Source organism: Stegodyphus dumicola, chromosome 6 (genome assembly GCF_044657685.1).
Source record: "Stegodyphus dumicola isolate Sdum_Otavi_A_Nest chromosome 6, ASM4465768v1".
NCBI classification, from domain to species: Eukaryota; Metazoa; Arthropoda; class Arachnida; order Araneae; family Eresidae; genus Stegodyphus; species Stegodyphus dumicola.
In genome coordinates, this window is record NC_140773.1 from 87,849,175 (window position 1) to 87,868,054 (window position 18,880).

Consider the following 18,880-nt stretch of genomic DNA (forward strand, 5'->3'; position numbering starts at 1 on the left):
AGAACAACATTACTTTACAAAAGGTAAAGAGTAACAGCAGAGAGGATTTTAACCTAAATGACTTTGCACTGGGTACACAATATATGGCTTTAGAAACATTTGTTATTAATTATAATAATGCTGCAGATATCAAAAACATTATCTATAAGTTGGAAAAATTTCAGTTATATGCATCTGAAATTATATCATTAAATGAAATTTCTAAACAAGATTACACATTAAAGTGCCCATCAAGAAATGCTGACCACTGGTTGTTGACATGTTCTTGTGGTCCACATATCAATTCACCACTGTGCAGCAAGCACCAATGAAAATGAAAGTATCACTGTAAATTAAGCTGATATAGATCAATGTCCATCAAGGCAGTTAGTTAGGTTCAGGGTCAAAGTTGAGCTTCATGGAGATCCTCTCATATTGTCAGTTGTGGTAAGTAGAAAAAAATTACAATTTTAAAATTAAAATTAAATTCAAGCATAATAGTGCTCATTGAGGCTGCTGGTTGATGGTGACCTACAAACTGAGAACAACATGGGTTCAACTCAAATGTAATTAGCACGGAGGGGCACAGTAAAATTATGTACAACAGCAATTAAAATATCAGGTTTTAACAAAAGTTTTCTGTCACCGCAAATATTGTCTGTGCAAATAGTTAACATCGGTACGTTTAATCATATTTTGTCAGGTGATTTTTGGCATTTGAAAGGAGACTTGCTTCAGAACACTGTGCTCTGAAATTTGGGAAAAAAAATCGTTATCATTTCGTACAAGGTGCTAAATTAGACGAAACTATCATGCTACCAGATTAGAACCATCATTTATCTCCAGTTCTGTTGCAAAAGATCAGCTACAGAATATCACCAAATTCAACCTATGACCTTCAAGAAGCATCACCACCTTTGACATTCAAGAAGCAGAGCACTCTGATGTTGATGAGGCCCGCCTGAAAGAAATTGTGGGAGAAGCTCAGTATGTAACTACCAAAGAACTTGGCTAAGGAGTTAGACATTAGTGCCATCTCAATTAGTCACGTTATGCATTGAATAAACGATGTACAATTTCAATCACTGGGTGCCGCATGAGCTCACTCAAGCAGATGAGGACACCCATGTTTGCACCTGCACTAATATGCTCAAATATCAGCGAAGGACAAAATCACGGACCAGATTGTCACTTGTGATAAAAAGTGGATTTATTACAACAATGTAAGGATCTTAAGTTTTACTAACGTTTATTTTATTTTAAATCTTTACTATCACTTCTTATTTTCTACTTCCGGCCAGAATTATAAGCGTTAAAGTATTTATGCAAAGTTTGTCTGGCGAACGCCAAGTATTTAAGTTGTGGCTTTTTGCCAAGCGAGAGAGAGGAAGCAGTGAGTCGAAGCAGGCCGCTTACCTTAGAAGTTTTACGGAGTTGCTGGTTGCCTTCCAGGCCAGAGGTTTTAATCCTCTTGATAAATTTTAAACGTATTGTAGTGTTCACAGTTCTCTGTACTACATACGGCTTCCTGTTAATATAAGGCCAATCTTCCACGTTTATTATTTTAAAGTTAAATTAGAGTTTAGTTCTATTTTTATAGTTTTACGTTAGACCCCAAGTAGCGGGTCTGTGTATTCCGAAGTACGGAAGTTATTGTAAATAGAGAAAAATAAAGGGTTTTGTATACCCTTCTTGTGTATCCTGTCTACTTCCCACAATTGTTGAACATAGCTTTAGTAAGCTATCTGTTCCGAGTCAGGTCCTTGCATGTTCCCGAAGAAGGTAAGAAGGAACATTGATCCTGATAACAATACAGGCCAAAAAGAGAGTTGGTCTATGCCCGGTGATTCTGTCAGCAGCATTGCAAAGCGCAATTTGACTAACAAAAAGATCATGCTTCGTATCTGGTGGTATTGCCATGGTATTATCCACAAAGAGTATCTAGAAAAAGGTAAAATCCTCGACAGTAAAGTGTAACAGCAATCTGCTAGTCTGTGCTGATGCTGCTATCAAGGAAAAATTTTGAACTGAGTTCCAGCACAAAACAGGTAATGTTCCACCAAGATAATGCAAGACCATGTGTGTCTGCATTCACAGGCTGGACTCTGTGGACTCGAATGGGATCTTTTGCCCCACCTACCATACAGCCACAATATTATTCCTTTGGACTTCTAGCTTTTTTCTTACTTGCTGCTACATCTTGCTATTGCTATTTTTCATTCTTCACAGGATGTTGGAAATGAGGTTGATCTGTTTTTGAACTCGCAGCCACCTAGTTTCTGAGCTGAACTGCGTTCCAGCACAAAACAGGTAATGTTCCACCAAGATAATGCAAAGACCATGTGTGTCTGCATTCACCGGCTGGACTCTGTTGACTCGAATGGGATCTTTCGTCCCACCTACCATACAGCCGCAACATTATTCCTTTGGACTTCTAGCTTTTTTCTTATTTGCAGCTACATCTTGCTATTTTTTTTTTTTTTTTTCCATTCTTCACAGGATGTTGGAAATGAGGTTGATCTGTTTTTGAACTCACAGCCACCTAGTTTCTGGGCTGAAGGCTTTGAAAGACTACCAAAACATTGGCAGAAAATCATAGATTTGGGTGGTGATTAAAGGTGCCACTTTCATGTTTTCTTTTTTTCTAACTTTATTAAGAACACTTTTTTTCGCAGAAAACTTTTGTTACAACCAGATAAAATCAAAGCACACCTAGCAAGGCTGTCAGTGACTGAAGGAAAACCCAAAGATCTTAAGAAAAGTAATTAACTTGAAAGACATCAGTGTCCAGCAAGATCATTGATCATTAGTGACCTACAGGTTTAAGATTATTTGGAGTCAACCTACAGGTCACCAATGTGGGGTTAGTGTGGTAAATATAGTTAAATTTTGAAATTAAACACATACATTCTTCAAGGCTGTTGGTCATTGATAAGAGGCAGCAGAGTAAATTTAGACGGAATTCTAAATCTAAATTAAAATTATACAGAAGCTTATTGGTACCTGTAACAGCTACTGGTCACTAGTCATTATCAATCTATGGATCAATAGTACCAGGTTGACAGCCATTGTCCAGTGACCAAGCAGTTGATATTCATTGCACCACCTCAGTAAGAAACAGATCACCAGTACAGGATGATGCATTAAATTTTGAGAATTGCTTACTGGTTACATACAGTTATCAATAATTAACCCATAAGGTCCTGGTTGGAGGTAGGCCCAACAGCGGCTAAGCGTTAAAATTGCTAAACTTTAAGATTTGTTTCACTGGTAGTTTTGACCTGGGTTCGATTCCAGGCAAACGGGCTGGTTGCATGGGCTCCTGTGCAATGACACAAGTATGCAACTACTGTTTCAATGTATATGTGCATATATATGCATGACTACATTTGCAATCAATCCAAGTTGTGAAATCTGCATCTACAAATAATGTGCATAAATATCTACCAAATAATGTGCAAAGCACGCACATTTACCAAATAATGTAATCCTATCATTTCTAGCAGCTTTAATTTAGAAATTAAACACCAATATATGAATATTGTCGAGCTAAAAGATTGACCAGAAAAGGGAGCATATGGAAAGAACACAATAATTTTTAATTTAAACTCTAAATTTTTAATTGAAAAATGAAACAATATATGTGTCAATCATATGATGACCAATAAGATTAAATTCTGTTTATGACTTATTTGTAATTTTTTTTAACTGCAGTTTTATTTTAATTTCTACCAAGGATGGGAGGTTTCCTCTTCCCATCACATCTTACAAACAACAGGGGCATTATGAAAGATCTTCACGCCCCTACCTGCATGATGCAGTAAACAAGATCGTTTTGCCCCATTGTTAAAAGTATCAGCCTATCCTTGCTTTAGATACCGCTGGTACAGTTTGTTGAGAGCTGTCAAAGAAAAACAACCCACCAAGAAAGATAATCATCAAACCTACTCATCAATTATTGCACAATTCTTTCATATAATATTAGCTGTCAGATGAGATTCATGACACACAAAGTCTCTAACTAGGCATGCATGCATATATATATATAATCAATATTTCTTTAGTAAATAAATTACGTAGGTTTTTTTTTTTTTTTCAACCTCTGATCGCACAGTAGGATGGCCAGGTATGCAGCAGGTGGTTGGTGTGCATAGTAGGCGACTGCACATCTACCCCTCCACACACTCTGTCACTGGCGTATTCAACACGCCATTTTCTGTTGAGTTGTAGTCACGTAAACATGGCTGTCGCTATTGATTCTCCCGCCAAGTGTGAATTGTGAGCTGTTATTCGTTTCTTGCAGGCAGAAGGGAACAGTGCAGTGGAAATTCATCGAAGATTGAGTCGAGTGTATGGAAAAAGCTTTATGAGTGATGGTGTTGTTCGTGAATGGTGTCGGAAGTTTAAAGATGGTCGAACTGATGTGCATGATAAAAGGGGTCAAGGACGCAAGTCTGTCGCTACAGACGACATTGTTCAACGAGTTGGCCAAGCAGTTAAGCAAAACTGAAGGTTCACCATAAGTGAATTATCGATGAAATTTCTGGAAGTTTCAAGATCTTCCTTGTACTCTATCGTTATTGAACAGTTGTGCTACAAAAATGTTTGCGCTCGCTGGGTCCCACAGATGTTGACTGATGAATACAAAACTTGCCTAATGGTTGCAGCATTTGAGTTTATTGACCGATACAGTATTGACAGAGAAGAGTTTTTGAAATCCATTGTGAATGGTGATGAGACATGGTTTCAATATGACACGCTCGAAACAAAACGACAATCACAACTATGGATGCACACTAATTCTCCAAAGAGACAAACAAAATTCAAACGAGCCTTTAACAACTCTAAGGTTATGGCAACTGTTTTTTTGGGACCACAAAGTTGTGTTGCTTGTGGAGTTTATGCAGCCTGGCACAACAATTAATGCAGATTTATATTGTGAAACTTTGCGACGCTTACAGAGAGCTATTCAAAACAAACGAAGAGGCATGCTGACTTCTGGAATTGTTCTGATCAACGACAATGCCCGTCCTCACAGCGCTTGTGTTGCCCAACGGCTCCTTCAGCAATTTCAATGGGACATTTTTGAACATCCACCATATAGTTCCGACCTAGCTCCGAGTGACTTTCATCTGTTCCCTGAATTGAAGCAGCGGCTTGGCGGGAAGTGCTTCCAAAATGACGTGGAGCTGAAAGAAACCATCACAACTCACTTCCAATCATTGGCGGTGACATTTTATGAAGAGGGTATTGCAAAGCTTGTTCACAGATATGACAAAAGCCTCAATCATCAAGGTGATTATGTAGAGAAATAACCTGTATTGTACATTACTTTTGGTAATAAAATGTTTTTTGTATAGTCACCCGCCTTTTCTTTATAGCCCATCGGAGGTTTAAAAAAAAAAGCCCTCATATATATATATATACATATACCTTTATCCACAGTTGCAATTAATAACATTATTATGGAATTGCCTAGTTTTTATTGCAATTTAATTTCAATTTTGGATGCTTTATGTTTAAGTTACATTAATCTTGCAGCTATAGCACAGGACAGGTTTAATTTTTGTTTTTGGAATATTACTTTGTTTTTCTTTTATAATCTAAAATGGAAACAAATCAAATCTAACAGCACATCAGTTTCTATTAAAGAATCAAAAAGCAAATTAATTTGATTTATAGTATAATTTGCAATGCTCATCATATTTTAAGATATGTTTTCTACATTTAGCACTAATTAACATTCTTAAATAACAGAAAATTAATAAATAAATTTGAGCAACACAATAAATCTGAGCTCTCATTTTAGGAGTTTCAGGCATATTCTTTTTCAATTTGATAACTTAATTTACAGTTTCATTTTCTTGATTCAATACTGTAAAAAAAGTTAAAGCTTTTGCTTATTTATAAATACATATTACATCAATAACAAAAATGAAAATATATAGCAAACAGGATTTCAAAACCAGAAGGTGGAGTATGAATAAGAATAACTGAAAATTTCACAATTTAAGCAAAAATGCCAGAATACTTTTTCATGAACATTATTTTATTATAAAAATAAAAACACAACAAGATAATTCCAATAAATCACAACAATTTTAAGTTGTTCAGAAATATAAAGAATTCCATATTACTGAATATTAATTAATATGGATAATAATAAGATAAAACTGTGTGATCTACAATAAATTGGACAAAAATTTTAGTTTAAACAAAATATTTTTTATACAAAAGATAGATTTTACATTTATTATGCAAAAGTCTATCTTATTTACAGATTAAATATTTGTTACACAGAAGTATGTAAAAACTACAACAAAAGCAATACATTTACTTCAATTTTATGAAAAAAAAATCGAGTTAAGACATAGTACCAATAATAATAATAATCACAAGACAACAAACATAATACAAACCTAACATATCTCCATACTGTAAGAAAGGTCCAAGAAGAGTATGAAACATATAATTTAAATTTTTCTTATCACACTTTGTGCTGCTAGAAGATGGTGTAATTTGCTTAGCTTGATTAGATCCTTCAGTATGAAATTCAGGTTTAGCAGACTGTGGTCCATTACCAAACTAAAAATGGAAAAGAGCAAATACGGTAAATTTAATTGATGAAAATACACAATCAGATTGAGAAAACAAAAAAAAAAAAAAAAAAAAAACTTTTTTAATTTATTCAGTCTTCTACATGAACAAATCTGAAATTCTATTTTATGCTAAAATGCTTATCTTAAAGTTTTTTCTCCCCCTTCCCTCTGCCTTAGAAAATGAATGGAAATTTAAGAAGTTATTATTTACAATCCAAATGGAATGTGTACAGTTTTATGAGAGATTATTTGAATGGTTGTGGTTTGAGTACTCAGTCAACAAATTTAAATAATTACATTGATGGGATAAATTAAAAAACAAACAAAAAAAAAAGTACATAACACTCATGTAACTTGAATGATTATGCAGCTAAGAACGTGGAACTTAGGCAAGATCTTTATTTTATGATGCTTGACATATCTTTAAAATACAGAACTGACTAGTTCTGCAAAAACTGATGTCATTAAAAATGGGGTAGGGAGAAACTACCAACTGTTACAACCTTTTAGAGGCAAACAGAAAAAAAATACACTGCTGGCCACCCAAACTGCAACACCAACAAATACAAGAGATATCACAACAAAATTTATTTAGTAGATAACATGTTGACCAAGTATCAAATGATTAAATTTATAAACTTCTGCGAAGTGTGGTTCCTTCCAGAATCAGTAGCCAGAGTACACCGCTGCCACACACCTTGGCATTGATTCGAAGAGACTTTGAATGTGTTCTTGGGGTACAGCAGACCAAGCAGGTTCCACACGCTGCCAAAGTTGATCTGGTGTGGCAGCTTGGGATGTATTGTTCAGCAATCATGGACCACGTTTTCTATCAGCGAAAGATCCGGAGAGTGAGCTGGCCAGGGAAGCAATTCAATCTGGCGATTGACGAAGAACCCTTGGACATTGTGTGTCACGTGTGGTCATGCATTATCCTGTTGAAATACGGCTATGGGCAAGCCCTGAAGGTAAGAAAGGACAACTGGCTCCAACAACTCAGAGATGAAGCACTGGCTGTTTAAAGTACCGGCAATGTGTATTAGAGGAGTGTGAGAGTGATATCCAATACTGCCCCATACCATAATACCCGGTGCAGAACCAGTGTGGCGGTGCATTACCAGGTTTCATACACATTTCTGCGCGTGGAAATAAAGTTCTTTTAAGGAACATTAATGAAAAAAAAATCAGGACCTACGAGCGAATGGGAAATGAATAAATTCAATTAAAAATATTATCTATGCCTGAACTTCACTTTTGTGATACCATTCTAAAAATAAAATAGATCCGTAAGTAGGATGCATTATTATTAAACATGACTTAATTAACGTAATTATTATCAAGTCTGAGAATAAAATATATGAAATTTATTAAGGAGCATTATATATTTTACACTTATAAGAACTGAACATATTTGAAAAGAGATAAGTGACATTTTATTTACATTTTACTAACAGTTAGTTTTATGTTGATTTTATTTTATACCTCATTTTGTGACATACCTGCTCAGTCTAGAGCTTTATAACAAAATCTTGTTGTGTTTTTATTTTTATAATAAAATAATGTTCATGAAAAAGTATTCTGGCATTTTTGCTTAAATTGTGAAATTTTCAGTTATTCTTATTCATACTCCACCTTCTGGTTTTGAAATCCTGTTTGCTATATATTTTCATTTTTGTTATTGATGTAATATGTATTTATAAATAAGCAAAAGCTTTAACTTTTTTTACAGTATTGAATCAAGAAAATGAAACTGTAAATTAAGTTATCAAATTGAAAAAGAATGTGCCTGAAACTCCTAAAATGAGAGCTCAGATTTATTGTGTTGCTCAATTTTATTTATTAATTTTCTGTTATTTAAGAATGTTAATTAGTGCTAAATGTAGAAAACGTATCTTAAAATATGATGAGCATTGCAAATTATACTATAAATCAAATTAATTTGCTTTTTGATTCTTTAATAGAAACTGATGTGCTGTTAGATTTGATTTGTTTCCATTTTAGATTATAAAAGAAAAACAAAGTAATATTCCAAAAACAAAAATTAAACCTGTCCTGTGCTATAGCTGCAAGATTAATGTAACTTAAACATAAAGCATCCAAAATTGAAATTAAATTGGAATAAAAACTAGGCAATTCCATAATAATGTTCTAAATTGCAACTGTGGATAAAGGTATATGTATATATATATATATATGAGGGCTATTTTTTTTTTTAACCTCCGATGGGCTATAAAGAAAAGGCGGGTGACTATACAAAAAACATTTTATTAATAGTAAATAGTAAGCAGATTTTATGTCAAGCGGCATAGATTAAAATGAGAAGTAAAATCATGATGAGCAAAAAAAGACTGGCTGTTGTCACTGCTGCTGCTTACCTGCAGGGGTTGTGAATCAGTTAATATATTTTAAGGTTCTAATAAGCCACTAAAGCACCAGAGGTGATAAGTTGTTTTGCATTATTTTAAATCTCGCTAGATGCAAAGAATAAGTTTTACATGAATTTTTACATTTTTGTGTTTTATCGTGACTACAGTAAGGGTTAATGAAAGGCAATAACTCGCTTTAATATGCAGAGATAATTTTTAAGGGCAAGCAGTAAGCAGTTATAAGTAATTAAATTAGGTATAAGATAACCTTAGTCATTATGGATTTACATGGTTACTATTAAATTTTATTTATTTTTAGCCCTATTAAAATCCCAATTTAATAAAATTTCACAGTTTAAAATACATGTAATTTATGACATTGATTCTTAAACGATATTCAGATAAAACATTTATGTTTTGTAGTAAAATTACTCAACAAAATATTTATGCATCTTTTTAATTTGAAGCCTTTCTAGACATTTTGACTTCTCTTTAAGGACCTTTTTTAAGAATTAGGAATTTGTCTCAATACACAAAAGAATGTTCTCACTAATTTCTGTGTGTTTTATCTCCTAACCTGTCAACCTGTCCACAATGTACCTATAAAGGTTTATTTGATCTGGTAATAGTCCAAAACACATCAACAGATATGAAGCAAAGTATCGCTATGTCTGAAAGTGACTACAATGTCCAACAAAGGTTTAAATAAGATTCTTATTTAAAAAGAACTTAACAAATAAAGGCATGTTCTTATGCTAACAAAATCAATTACAGCTCATAGTGACGTAATGAAACAAGAAGAATCAAATTCAAACTAAAAATATGGATTAGTGCTCAAAGACTATACAATTTAATTTCATTTTAGGCTGGTTCAATAACTCTATCATCATAACAAACTCAAATGTCGCCAATGGTAATCCAAGATGAATAATTACAAATTCTCAGAGAGTGCAGGAACTAATGTAGTGAGCCATTTCTAGATTTCTATACTTTCTAGGAGGTCAGAAACGCACTCTTGTCTTACACTCCAAAAATCTCAGTTTAAAAACTGTCTAAGTGATATGCATTTTGGTGAGAAAATAGAAAAGGAAAATTATAGTAAGAACTGAAATTGTAAACAATTTACGTAATAATAACTGTACATATCTTTGAAGAATAAATTTGTTTTTTTCTTTATGTATTCAGTTTCTTTCTTCCACGTTTCCTCTTCATTTTAGAACTTTTGGATTTAATTAAAGATTTCTGATATTCTAAATAAGCTAAATGCATTTAGAATGTATAGAAAAAGCTGCTAATTTTATTTCTTTAGTAATATGAACATTCAGAAGAAATATGATATATATACGGTAAGCTCCGGTTAGAGAGCTGATGTGGCATAATATTTAGAATTTAGTGACACACTGAGCAATAAAGTCTAGAAATGGCAAAATGTTTTAGAAAGGCACCAGGCAGCAGAATTTACGATCCACAGAGACTGCATCAGATGGGAAAATGCCTAGTGCCAGCCCTGTGTGTGATGCATTAAGACATATTAGATGAATCTTTTAAATTTGCAGTTCTCTATATCTTTATTAAAAAAAATTCCTTTCTATGATGCCTGTCCATATACTAAGATTAGAAGCATTTTTGATATTTTCTATGTTTGTGTCTAGCGAAAAGTAGAGAAAATAAAGGGAAGATTAAAATTTTAAGAAAAAGATTCTAGTATCAGAAGTAAAATATTCAACTATATTGTTTTCATTGTTCTTCCAGAGCTTAAATTGTGCCCGAATTACATGAGGAAAACCCTTAACATGAAAATATTAAAAATACATTTTTAATTAATTACATAGCTAGTTTGCTTTTGCTAAGAACTGTTTCATAAATGGTGCTTTATAGCATTATACCTTGCTCATTTTCCACATATAATAAATGGCTGAAATGGAACTTTATAATATCACAGCAAAAAATAAAAATGCTTAATTTTAATCTTATCTCATGAATATAAATAAAAAATACTACCATTATTTAAATGAAATTTATCAATGTTACAATGTTCTAAATAAAACTGTCGAAAATATTCTAGATCTCGGAATTAAAAATGTTCTATAGAAACAGATCTTAAAATTGCCAAAATTATGATAAGTCAGCAAATTTAGAAGGGTTTAATAAAAGAATTCACATCACAAAAAGCCAAAAGTTGTTCAAGAGCTCTTCATTAGAAAAAATGAAACAATTTTGAAATGCTCATGTTTCACTTTCTGCTCAGAAGCTCGAGTATCCCACCATTTAATATTAGAAATAGGAACAAATTATAATCCATGAACCCATTTAAAAGATAACCATATTTGTCAGCAAATCGCCAAAAATATTACTCTAAAATGTTAATTCACACTCAAAATGACAGTCGTAAAAACAGACAGAAATTTCTGATGATTAAAATTAAGGACCTTCTGACGATTTTGGCCGAAATTAAGGACTTTTAAGGACCAAAAATCGATTCCAAAAAACTTAAGGACTTTTAAGGACTCTTAAACCTTGTTTACAAGAGCAAATTCAACCGGTAGCGAAAACTTGTTTTTCCAACGTGTCCAGTTCACATGGCGACAAGCATTAAATGCTTCTCCGAATTGGAGGTAAGGCATTTCTACCTCTCGGCAGCAGGGCAAATGGGGAGATTTCCCATACTGCACTGCGTGATTGTGCGGTTCACTTACTGACTGCTTGCTGGACTGTCAGCAAAACAATCACGTTGGTAGATATCTGAGGAAGCGATATCATCCAAAAAAAATTATGAAATACGGAAATTTGTAAACAAGTATGAACAATGCTATCTGATGCTGGGTATTCCAGAAATACCGTTCAAATAAAATTAAAGACGAGCATATCGGCTTCAACTTGATTAGAGGACTTGATACTGTTTGAATGATTTTTTTTGTTTAAGAACTTTCATCTAGTTTTATGAATGTTATTAAATGGTTTTGTAAGACAAAATAATTTTAAGTGGAGAAAACAATTTTTGCTAGTGCAGTCAAAAGTCGTTAATCCGGACTTGTCGGGACTTCGGCAATTCCGGATTATCGATTTTTACGGTTTATAGATCATCAGTTTAAATCCGGTAAAATGGCATGCAGAAATTATAAAATTAAAAATATGAAACCCTAATTTATGAAATAAAGAACAATTATGATCTAAAGGGTATCAAAATTTACAAAAAAAAAAAAAGCTTAATATTTATTTGTTTACTTTATTAAACATTTCTTTCAATGTAAGTTGTTTAAGTTGCTTCGTTTTTTATGTGATTCTTTAATTCTTTAAACAGACATAATTTCTTGTTCAGTTACAAAGTTCCGCTGTTCAAGACCTATAATTGCTGTGTCGAGAATACCGACTAATTTGTCAATCGAAATTTTTTCGTTTTCAATAACCTCTGTTACTTTCTTCGCTATCGGAAGCGAATTATAATGACGAGGAATTTGATTTAAATCATATCAAAGATGGAGTACATCGAGATGAAATACTACATTTAATAAGGAATTATAAGCCAAATAAAATAAAAACATCTGCCCTGAAGATAAGGATCGTGCTGACAGATCAACTTCCAATTCATTGCGCGGCGCCGTCGCGTTAAACATAAACAAAGTTTAGATAAACAAACGTTAAAGCTTAGATAAACAAAGGATATGCCTTTATCCATTTTTTGTAGCAATTCCACTTTTTGTTTAATGAACTTTGAAACATACTTTTGCTTTGTAGATCCTTTACATATTAATAAATATATATCAGAAATTCTATTTGACATAATTGAAAGTTCAAGCTTACTTTTATAAAATTGCTCTAACAGTCTGCAAAAAATAATAAGCCGGATCCAATTCGAAGATTAAGGTACAAAGCAATCTGCAACATTAACTGAAATAGATAATTAAATAACTTTGGCTTAGCTTATACCGTTCGTTATACATTAAACGCACACTCGTAAACATATTTTGCGCACGTGCACAAGCATATTCTCAGCCGTAAAAGCCTTACAACGCGATGCATGCGCAGAAAGTTTGAAGCTTTGAGGTCCGGATTATAGATCATTTCGGATTATGGGTATCCGAATTAACGACTTTTGACTGTATCTTTTTTTTTTTTAATTTAAATTTTTGGAAGAAAAGTTTAACAGTTAAAGTGTCATTCTTCTCTCACAATTTTCAATGATTTTCCTCCAATTTCCTTATTCTATTTATTAGAAAGTTTTTATTAACTTTAGATTTTGAAATTAATGAATTAGTTTCTGAGAAAAAATAAAAGCACATTTTTATGCAAAAACTTTGAAACAAGTATTATCTTAATTACATTTCCACTTCAAATAATTTTTCTTTTCAGTATTTTGCAAAACCCATTCTTATTTCTATAAAGTATATAATTTTAATTAAGCGGTAAAAATATTAAATAATTTAGGTCTATATAATATCTATATAAGTTTTACGACTTAATAAATTAAAATAAAGGAATTTATTGAAAAAATTTTAACTGAGAAAAGCATTTTAAAGAATAAGTTGTCTATATGGTCATTAAATCATTTCAAATTGCTTAAAAATTTTATTGCTGAATTCCATTACATAGATATAAAATAAAAGCCAGTGCTATTCCATTAATTAATCTAAACGTAAATTACAAGCTTTTATTTAAAATCTTTATAAAACACGTTCAAAATAATTTTAACAGATGAATTAATTATAATATATTTTCTAATATGTTTATAATCAATATTAAAACATTAATTATTAATACTTATATTATTAATTTGTCGTTTTAGTCCTGTTTTCAAAAAGCAAAGTTTGTAATTTTAGCAGCCACAAAACATTTTATTTAAAACTGCTCAGCAGCATATGTGGTTTCTTTACTTCTTTTAATCATTTGGTCTCATATATAAATTGCAATTTAAATTAATTTAGGTGTATTTTAATTAAATAAAGAGTTAAACTCTGATGGCATTCTATAGCAATAGTAAACAATGTCAAAAAAGATGAAAGTAAATGTTAGAAATCCGCCAAATCTGATTCGCGTTTGTGACATCATTCATTGCTCGCAGTGGCTTATGGGTTAAGGGACTAAAGACAATGTGCATCTGAACCGGTCCTGAAGGCAAAACTGCTTCATATTCCTGTTTCTCCCTAATACAAACAGTGGCTGTGCAAAAGAGCGTTGCATGTGAACGGGTCTTTAAGGACTGCACGAACCCTGATAATGCAGCTGTTCAGCATCCTCTCTCCACGGTGTCTCCAGACTCGAATCCGACCATCATGGTTTTGCAGACAGAAGTGTGACTCGTCAGTAAAGACAATTTCATTCCATTCTGCCGTCCACATCCTTCTTTCATTGCACCATTGGCGGCGGAGATGTCTGTGGTTCTGCGTCAAGGGTAGACGAAGCAATGGACATCTTGCGGACAGACTACTCTGCTGTAAACGGCATTGAATGGTACGCGCAGACACTGGATGATGCGTTACAGACTGAATGTGCTGTACTATGGTTCGTGATGTGACTAAGCGATCTGTCACTGCCATGCACACAATATTCCTGTCATCACATGAAGTGGTGTACTGAGGTGGATGCGATCGAACACATCTGCCCGTCGTACCCTCCTGCATCCAATGGTCACATATCCGCACTACAGTTGTTTGGTTTCATCCAACACGACTACCAATTTCCTTGAAAAATAATCCACACTCTTGGTAGGCTACTATCCTTCCTCTGGTGAACTCGGATACTTGATCAAACGATGATTGCTGTTTACTTTGAGGCATAATTGATCGTTTTTTTTTTTTGAAAAAAATACAAGAAAAACACAATTGCCGAAATTGAAATCGTCGAAAACTCCAAGCCTTAAATAGCGCTTTGAAGTGGTGCCACAGGCGCTTGTGATGTGTGTCTGCACTGAAATTCTAATCATTTGCATATCTCACCTCTGCTAATGCATTTTGTAAATTTCATGTTATTTGCATGCTTCCTTCAGAGTGTTGCATTTACAGTGGCCAGCAGTGTAATAAGGTGTATAGTCATCTCTCACCAATATGCACGATTTACAGCAATTCTCCATGCTTAGTATTAAATTGTTCAGGAGCTCTTGTGGTAATAACACATATTCACAATGAAGATATTGGAGGGTGCTAAAGTGGGACTGCAATAATTCGAGGTTTTGGTATGTCCCACTCATGTTTAATCACACTTAAATCTGGAAAACATAAAGGCTACTCCATCCAATAGATTCTTTCACCTTTAACATAATCAGTCAGTCATTCAGCACTATGGGACATAAATAAGCATTATTGTCCATAAGGAGGATGTTATTGTGGATTGCACCCCTACACAACCAGATATAAAAAACAAGAACTTCATCTCTGTACATTTCATCATTCCTAGCTGCATTGCTTGAAATGTCTAAACCAGTGCAGCCATTCAAAATAATGCCTACCCACACCACGATGCCACTAACTTTGCACTGATAACTTTCACAAATGTTTTCAGGTTTATTGTGTGTGTTTTGCTCTGTCCAGATTGTAACACACCTGGAATCACCCCCCCCCCGAAAAAAAAAAAGAAAAAGAGTACAGATAATTTGATTTTATTTCATAACATTCCAATCACCATTCATTACAACTGGGCACATTTGATAGCACCATATTTGATAGCATTTATAGGTTATATCAATTTCAGTTTCAATCCAGATTTCAACGATCAGTAACAATAATTTAAATTTTGACTTCAATTTTATATTACTTAGTTATTCCTATTTTTTACAAGTTAATTTTGTCAACAATGAAATCCATTTAATTATATATGTTACACAGATACATTTTCTACCAATATTGACTACCTTCTCTCAGTTGAAAAATAAATTTAGGGACAGATTTAATAAAATAACACTAATTTGTATTAAATAATAAGTAGAATAATGAATAACATCAAAAGATATAATAATAATGGACTAGAGTTAAAATAAAATATGTGTGGGAGTGGAATTATTAATTGAAAGGTAAAAATCTGACCTCACACCTGGAATATTATCAATAATTAAAATCAGCAAGTATTTTGTTTAAGAGTTTAAAATTAATTTATTAAGAATCACTTAAAATACAAAAGAATTTTCTTCAATGGTAATTTATCAAGAGTACAGCATATATTTCAAAAGCTAATTTCAAAGTTCTTTTTGACATACATTTTCACATAAAAGCTTCCTCCCTCCAAAAAATGAGCCATTAAAAAGAATACACCCATCAGAATCAGAAAAAGAATAATATAATAAATTTTTATTTATAAATTCTACGTATAATTTTTTTTAGCTCATGCTTCAAGCCCAAAAATTACTATATATATTTAAGCAAATGATTTTTTTAAACCCTTACTTATATTACCATATATTTGAGAGCAGAAAGCATAATAAATACTTCACACTTTAAGCATGCCAATAATATCACACTTTCTAGTAATATATCAAATTTATATCTGAATGATATGTTATGCTATAAATTGATATTACATGTTCAGTAAATAGTTATCAATTTTCTTCCTAATAAAACCAGTAACAGCACCCTTGATCTCACATACATTGATTTTTATCTCACATACAGTATATAGAAAGATGAAATCAAACAAATGATATAATTATGAAAGTTTATACTGTCATATCTAACATTATATACAAATAAAGAATATAAAATTTGAAGCACATTTAATTTAATAATGAAATATTGAATATGATAAGGATAATATTCGGTCATTTTGAAAGAATAAGGTTTATTCGTTATAATAAAGCTTCATTCCCACAATGACTGGTTTGCTGCATATATCATACGTTATTTTTGGTCTTCCATGAAGTTCTATTTAAATAATGTTACTTATTCCTTCAATCACTGTTCCTTAAAATACTGTGTTACAGCTTTTATTTTCCATAACAGCATATGTTACTTTACAATATATATAAATTATACTTAATTACAATATTTCTTACATAACTCATTCAAAAAAAATATCTGAAATTAATTGTTATTATTTGTGTTAATAATTGGTCTGGTCTGTAATTACAGCAATATAATAACACTTTGTAGAGCAACATAGTTACACATCCTCAACTCATTATCTACCCTATTTAGAACATTTCCCAAATATCATTTCACAACAAGTTGTAATAAGTTTATTTCTGTTTACCACCCATTTGGTTTATTGCTGTTGATCTCCATGAGTTAGCAGTCAGTTTGGGTCAGAAAAGAGCAAAGATGAAGAAGATAAAAATGAATGAAGATTGAAGATGCAGAGTATCACTCTGCATTTCTGAGCTGGACAAGAAATTAAATATGTTTTTCTATATTCAAAGTACATCATTAATAACCAAAACATTTTAAGTCTCAGACAGTCATATTTTTAAATGAAGCAAAATTCTGTTGAAGAACAAAGGCTAATGAATAAATTTTGCTTAAAAGAGTTTAATAATGTATTGTATTTATGCTGAGAGTATTGAATGTTACTTATTTAGAATAAGTAAAAGTTTCCCATTATCCTCTTCCCACATGCATCATATGTTTTCAACATTCTGTTGAAAAAAGATAGATTGAGATTTCACTGTATTATGAGTAGCTTTATAAATATGATATAAAAACAACAATCACTGAGAAACTGTATTGAGAAAAATGGTTAAAGTAAGCTATTAATGAAAAAATACCTGGACCAGCTTTAAAAAAAAAATGAAATTTTTTCCATGAAGTCAACACATAAACACTCATGATATCAGAAATGCAAAAATTAAATTATTCTGAATTGAAAATCTGGACTCAGCCTACCTATTCTCCTGCTCCATCACACGCAAATTACTAGCTTTCCTGAAATCTTAAGAAACACATTAATGCAAAAGTTTTGAATTTTGATTATGCTTTCCCATAATAACTCAATTTCTTCTATAAATTAAAACGTACGGACATCTATTGCCATGCAGTTAAAATTTTCAACTAAAAATTACATAATAATGGATTGTAAATAACAATAGTAAACAAAAATTTAAATGAAAGCTGATTAATATAGCAGATGAAAGTTTCTTTTTTTCCCCTTTCTTCTATATTACTTAAAAACCTTACATAAAATTTGTATTTGCGAGGAGGAGTGACATGATATAAATTAATACTGTTTACAGCAACCATGTATAAATTACAGAACAGAATAGTCTAGATGTGCTCCAAATGTCATGAAAAACTACAATTCAAAATGTACTTTCACAATATAACAGATGGCTGTAATTTACCATCACATATTATTACCAGATTTTAAATTGAAGTTTTCATAACATGTGAAGCATTCCAATTTAAATTTTGTAATTTTTACATAATTAATGTGTAGAATATAATAAATTATAGAATACACTGCGATTACTCAAAAAGCAGATCAAAATATTGATACAAAATAAGACATAAACTGTACAGACACAAAATGCACTTGTTAAAACTTCAATAATATATACATCGTGAACAGCACAACAAGAACTTACTTTAAATGCTGGAATTTCCTTCAACAAAGATGGTGGTGAATGTGCTTTCACAGTAATATCTGGAACAGATGATGACATCTCTTTGGAAATTTGAAGTCCTACAGATGAATGAAAATCCTTCAACTGGAGATTAGGATCAACAGTAGAAAGCCCTGTTCTCCGAGCTATGAGAAAGAACATAGCAAAGTAAATAAGTAAAACTAAGTTCAAAATAAACTATGTGGTCTGCACATAACTACTTAAACTATTACTGATTTACATAATATAAAACACAAGTTTTTTTATTTTTTTTATTTAACTATTGATATGCTTCCAAAGATTATCTTCATTTGCATTTGAAAGCATATTAAGTCAGGAATGAATAAAATAATATTAGATACTTAAAACTACTTCAGTACACAGATGCATTATTATTAAAAGAAGCTTACAAAGAT

The 18,880-nt window shown here is 32.1% G+C and overlaps 1 protein-coding gene across 1 annotated transcript in view; it reads right to left on the reverse strand.

Annotated features, from left to right (window-relative positions):
* LOC118190330 (KICSTOR complex protein SZT2-like) overlaps positions 1 to 18,880 on the reverse strand; it is a 279,720-nt gene that overhangs the window by 98,621 nt on the left and 162,219 nt on the right. Inside the window, exons 46-47 of the mRNA XM_085818640.1 lie at positions 18,447 to 18,610; positions 6,399 to 6,564 (exon numbers count right to left, since the gene is read on the reverse strand). Coding sequence (XP_085674766.1) covers positions 6,399 to 6,564; positions 18,447 to 18,610 — 330 coding nt within the window. The remainder of the gene's footprint in view (positions 1 to 6,398; positions 6,565 to 18,446; positions 18,611 to 18,880) is intronic.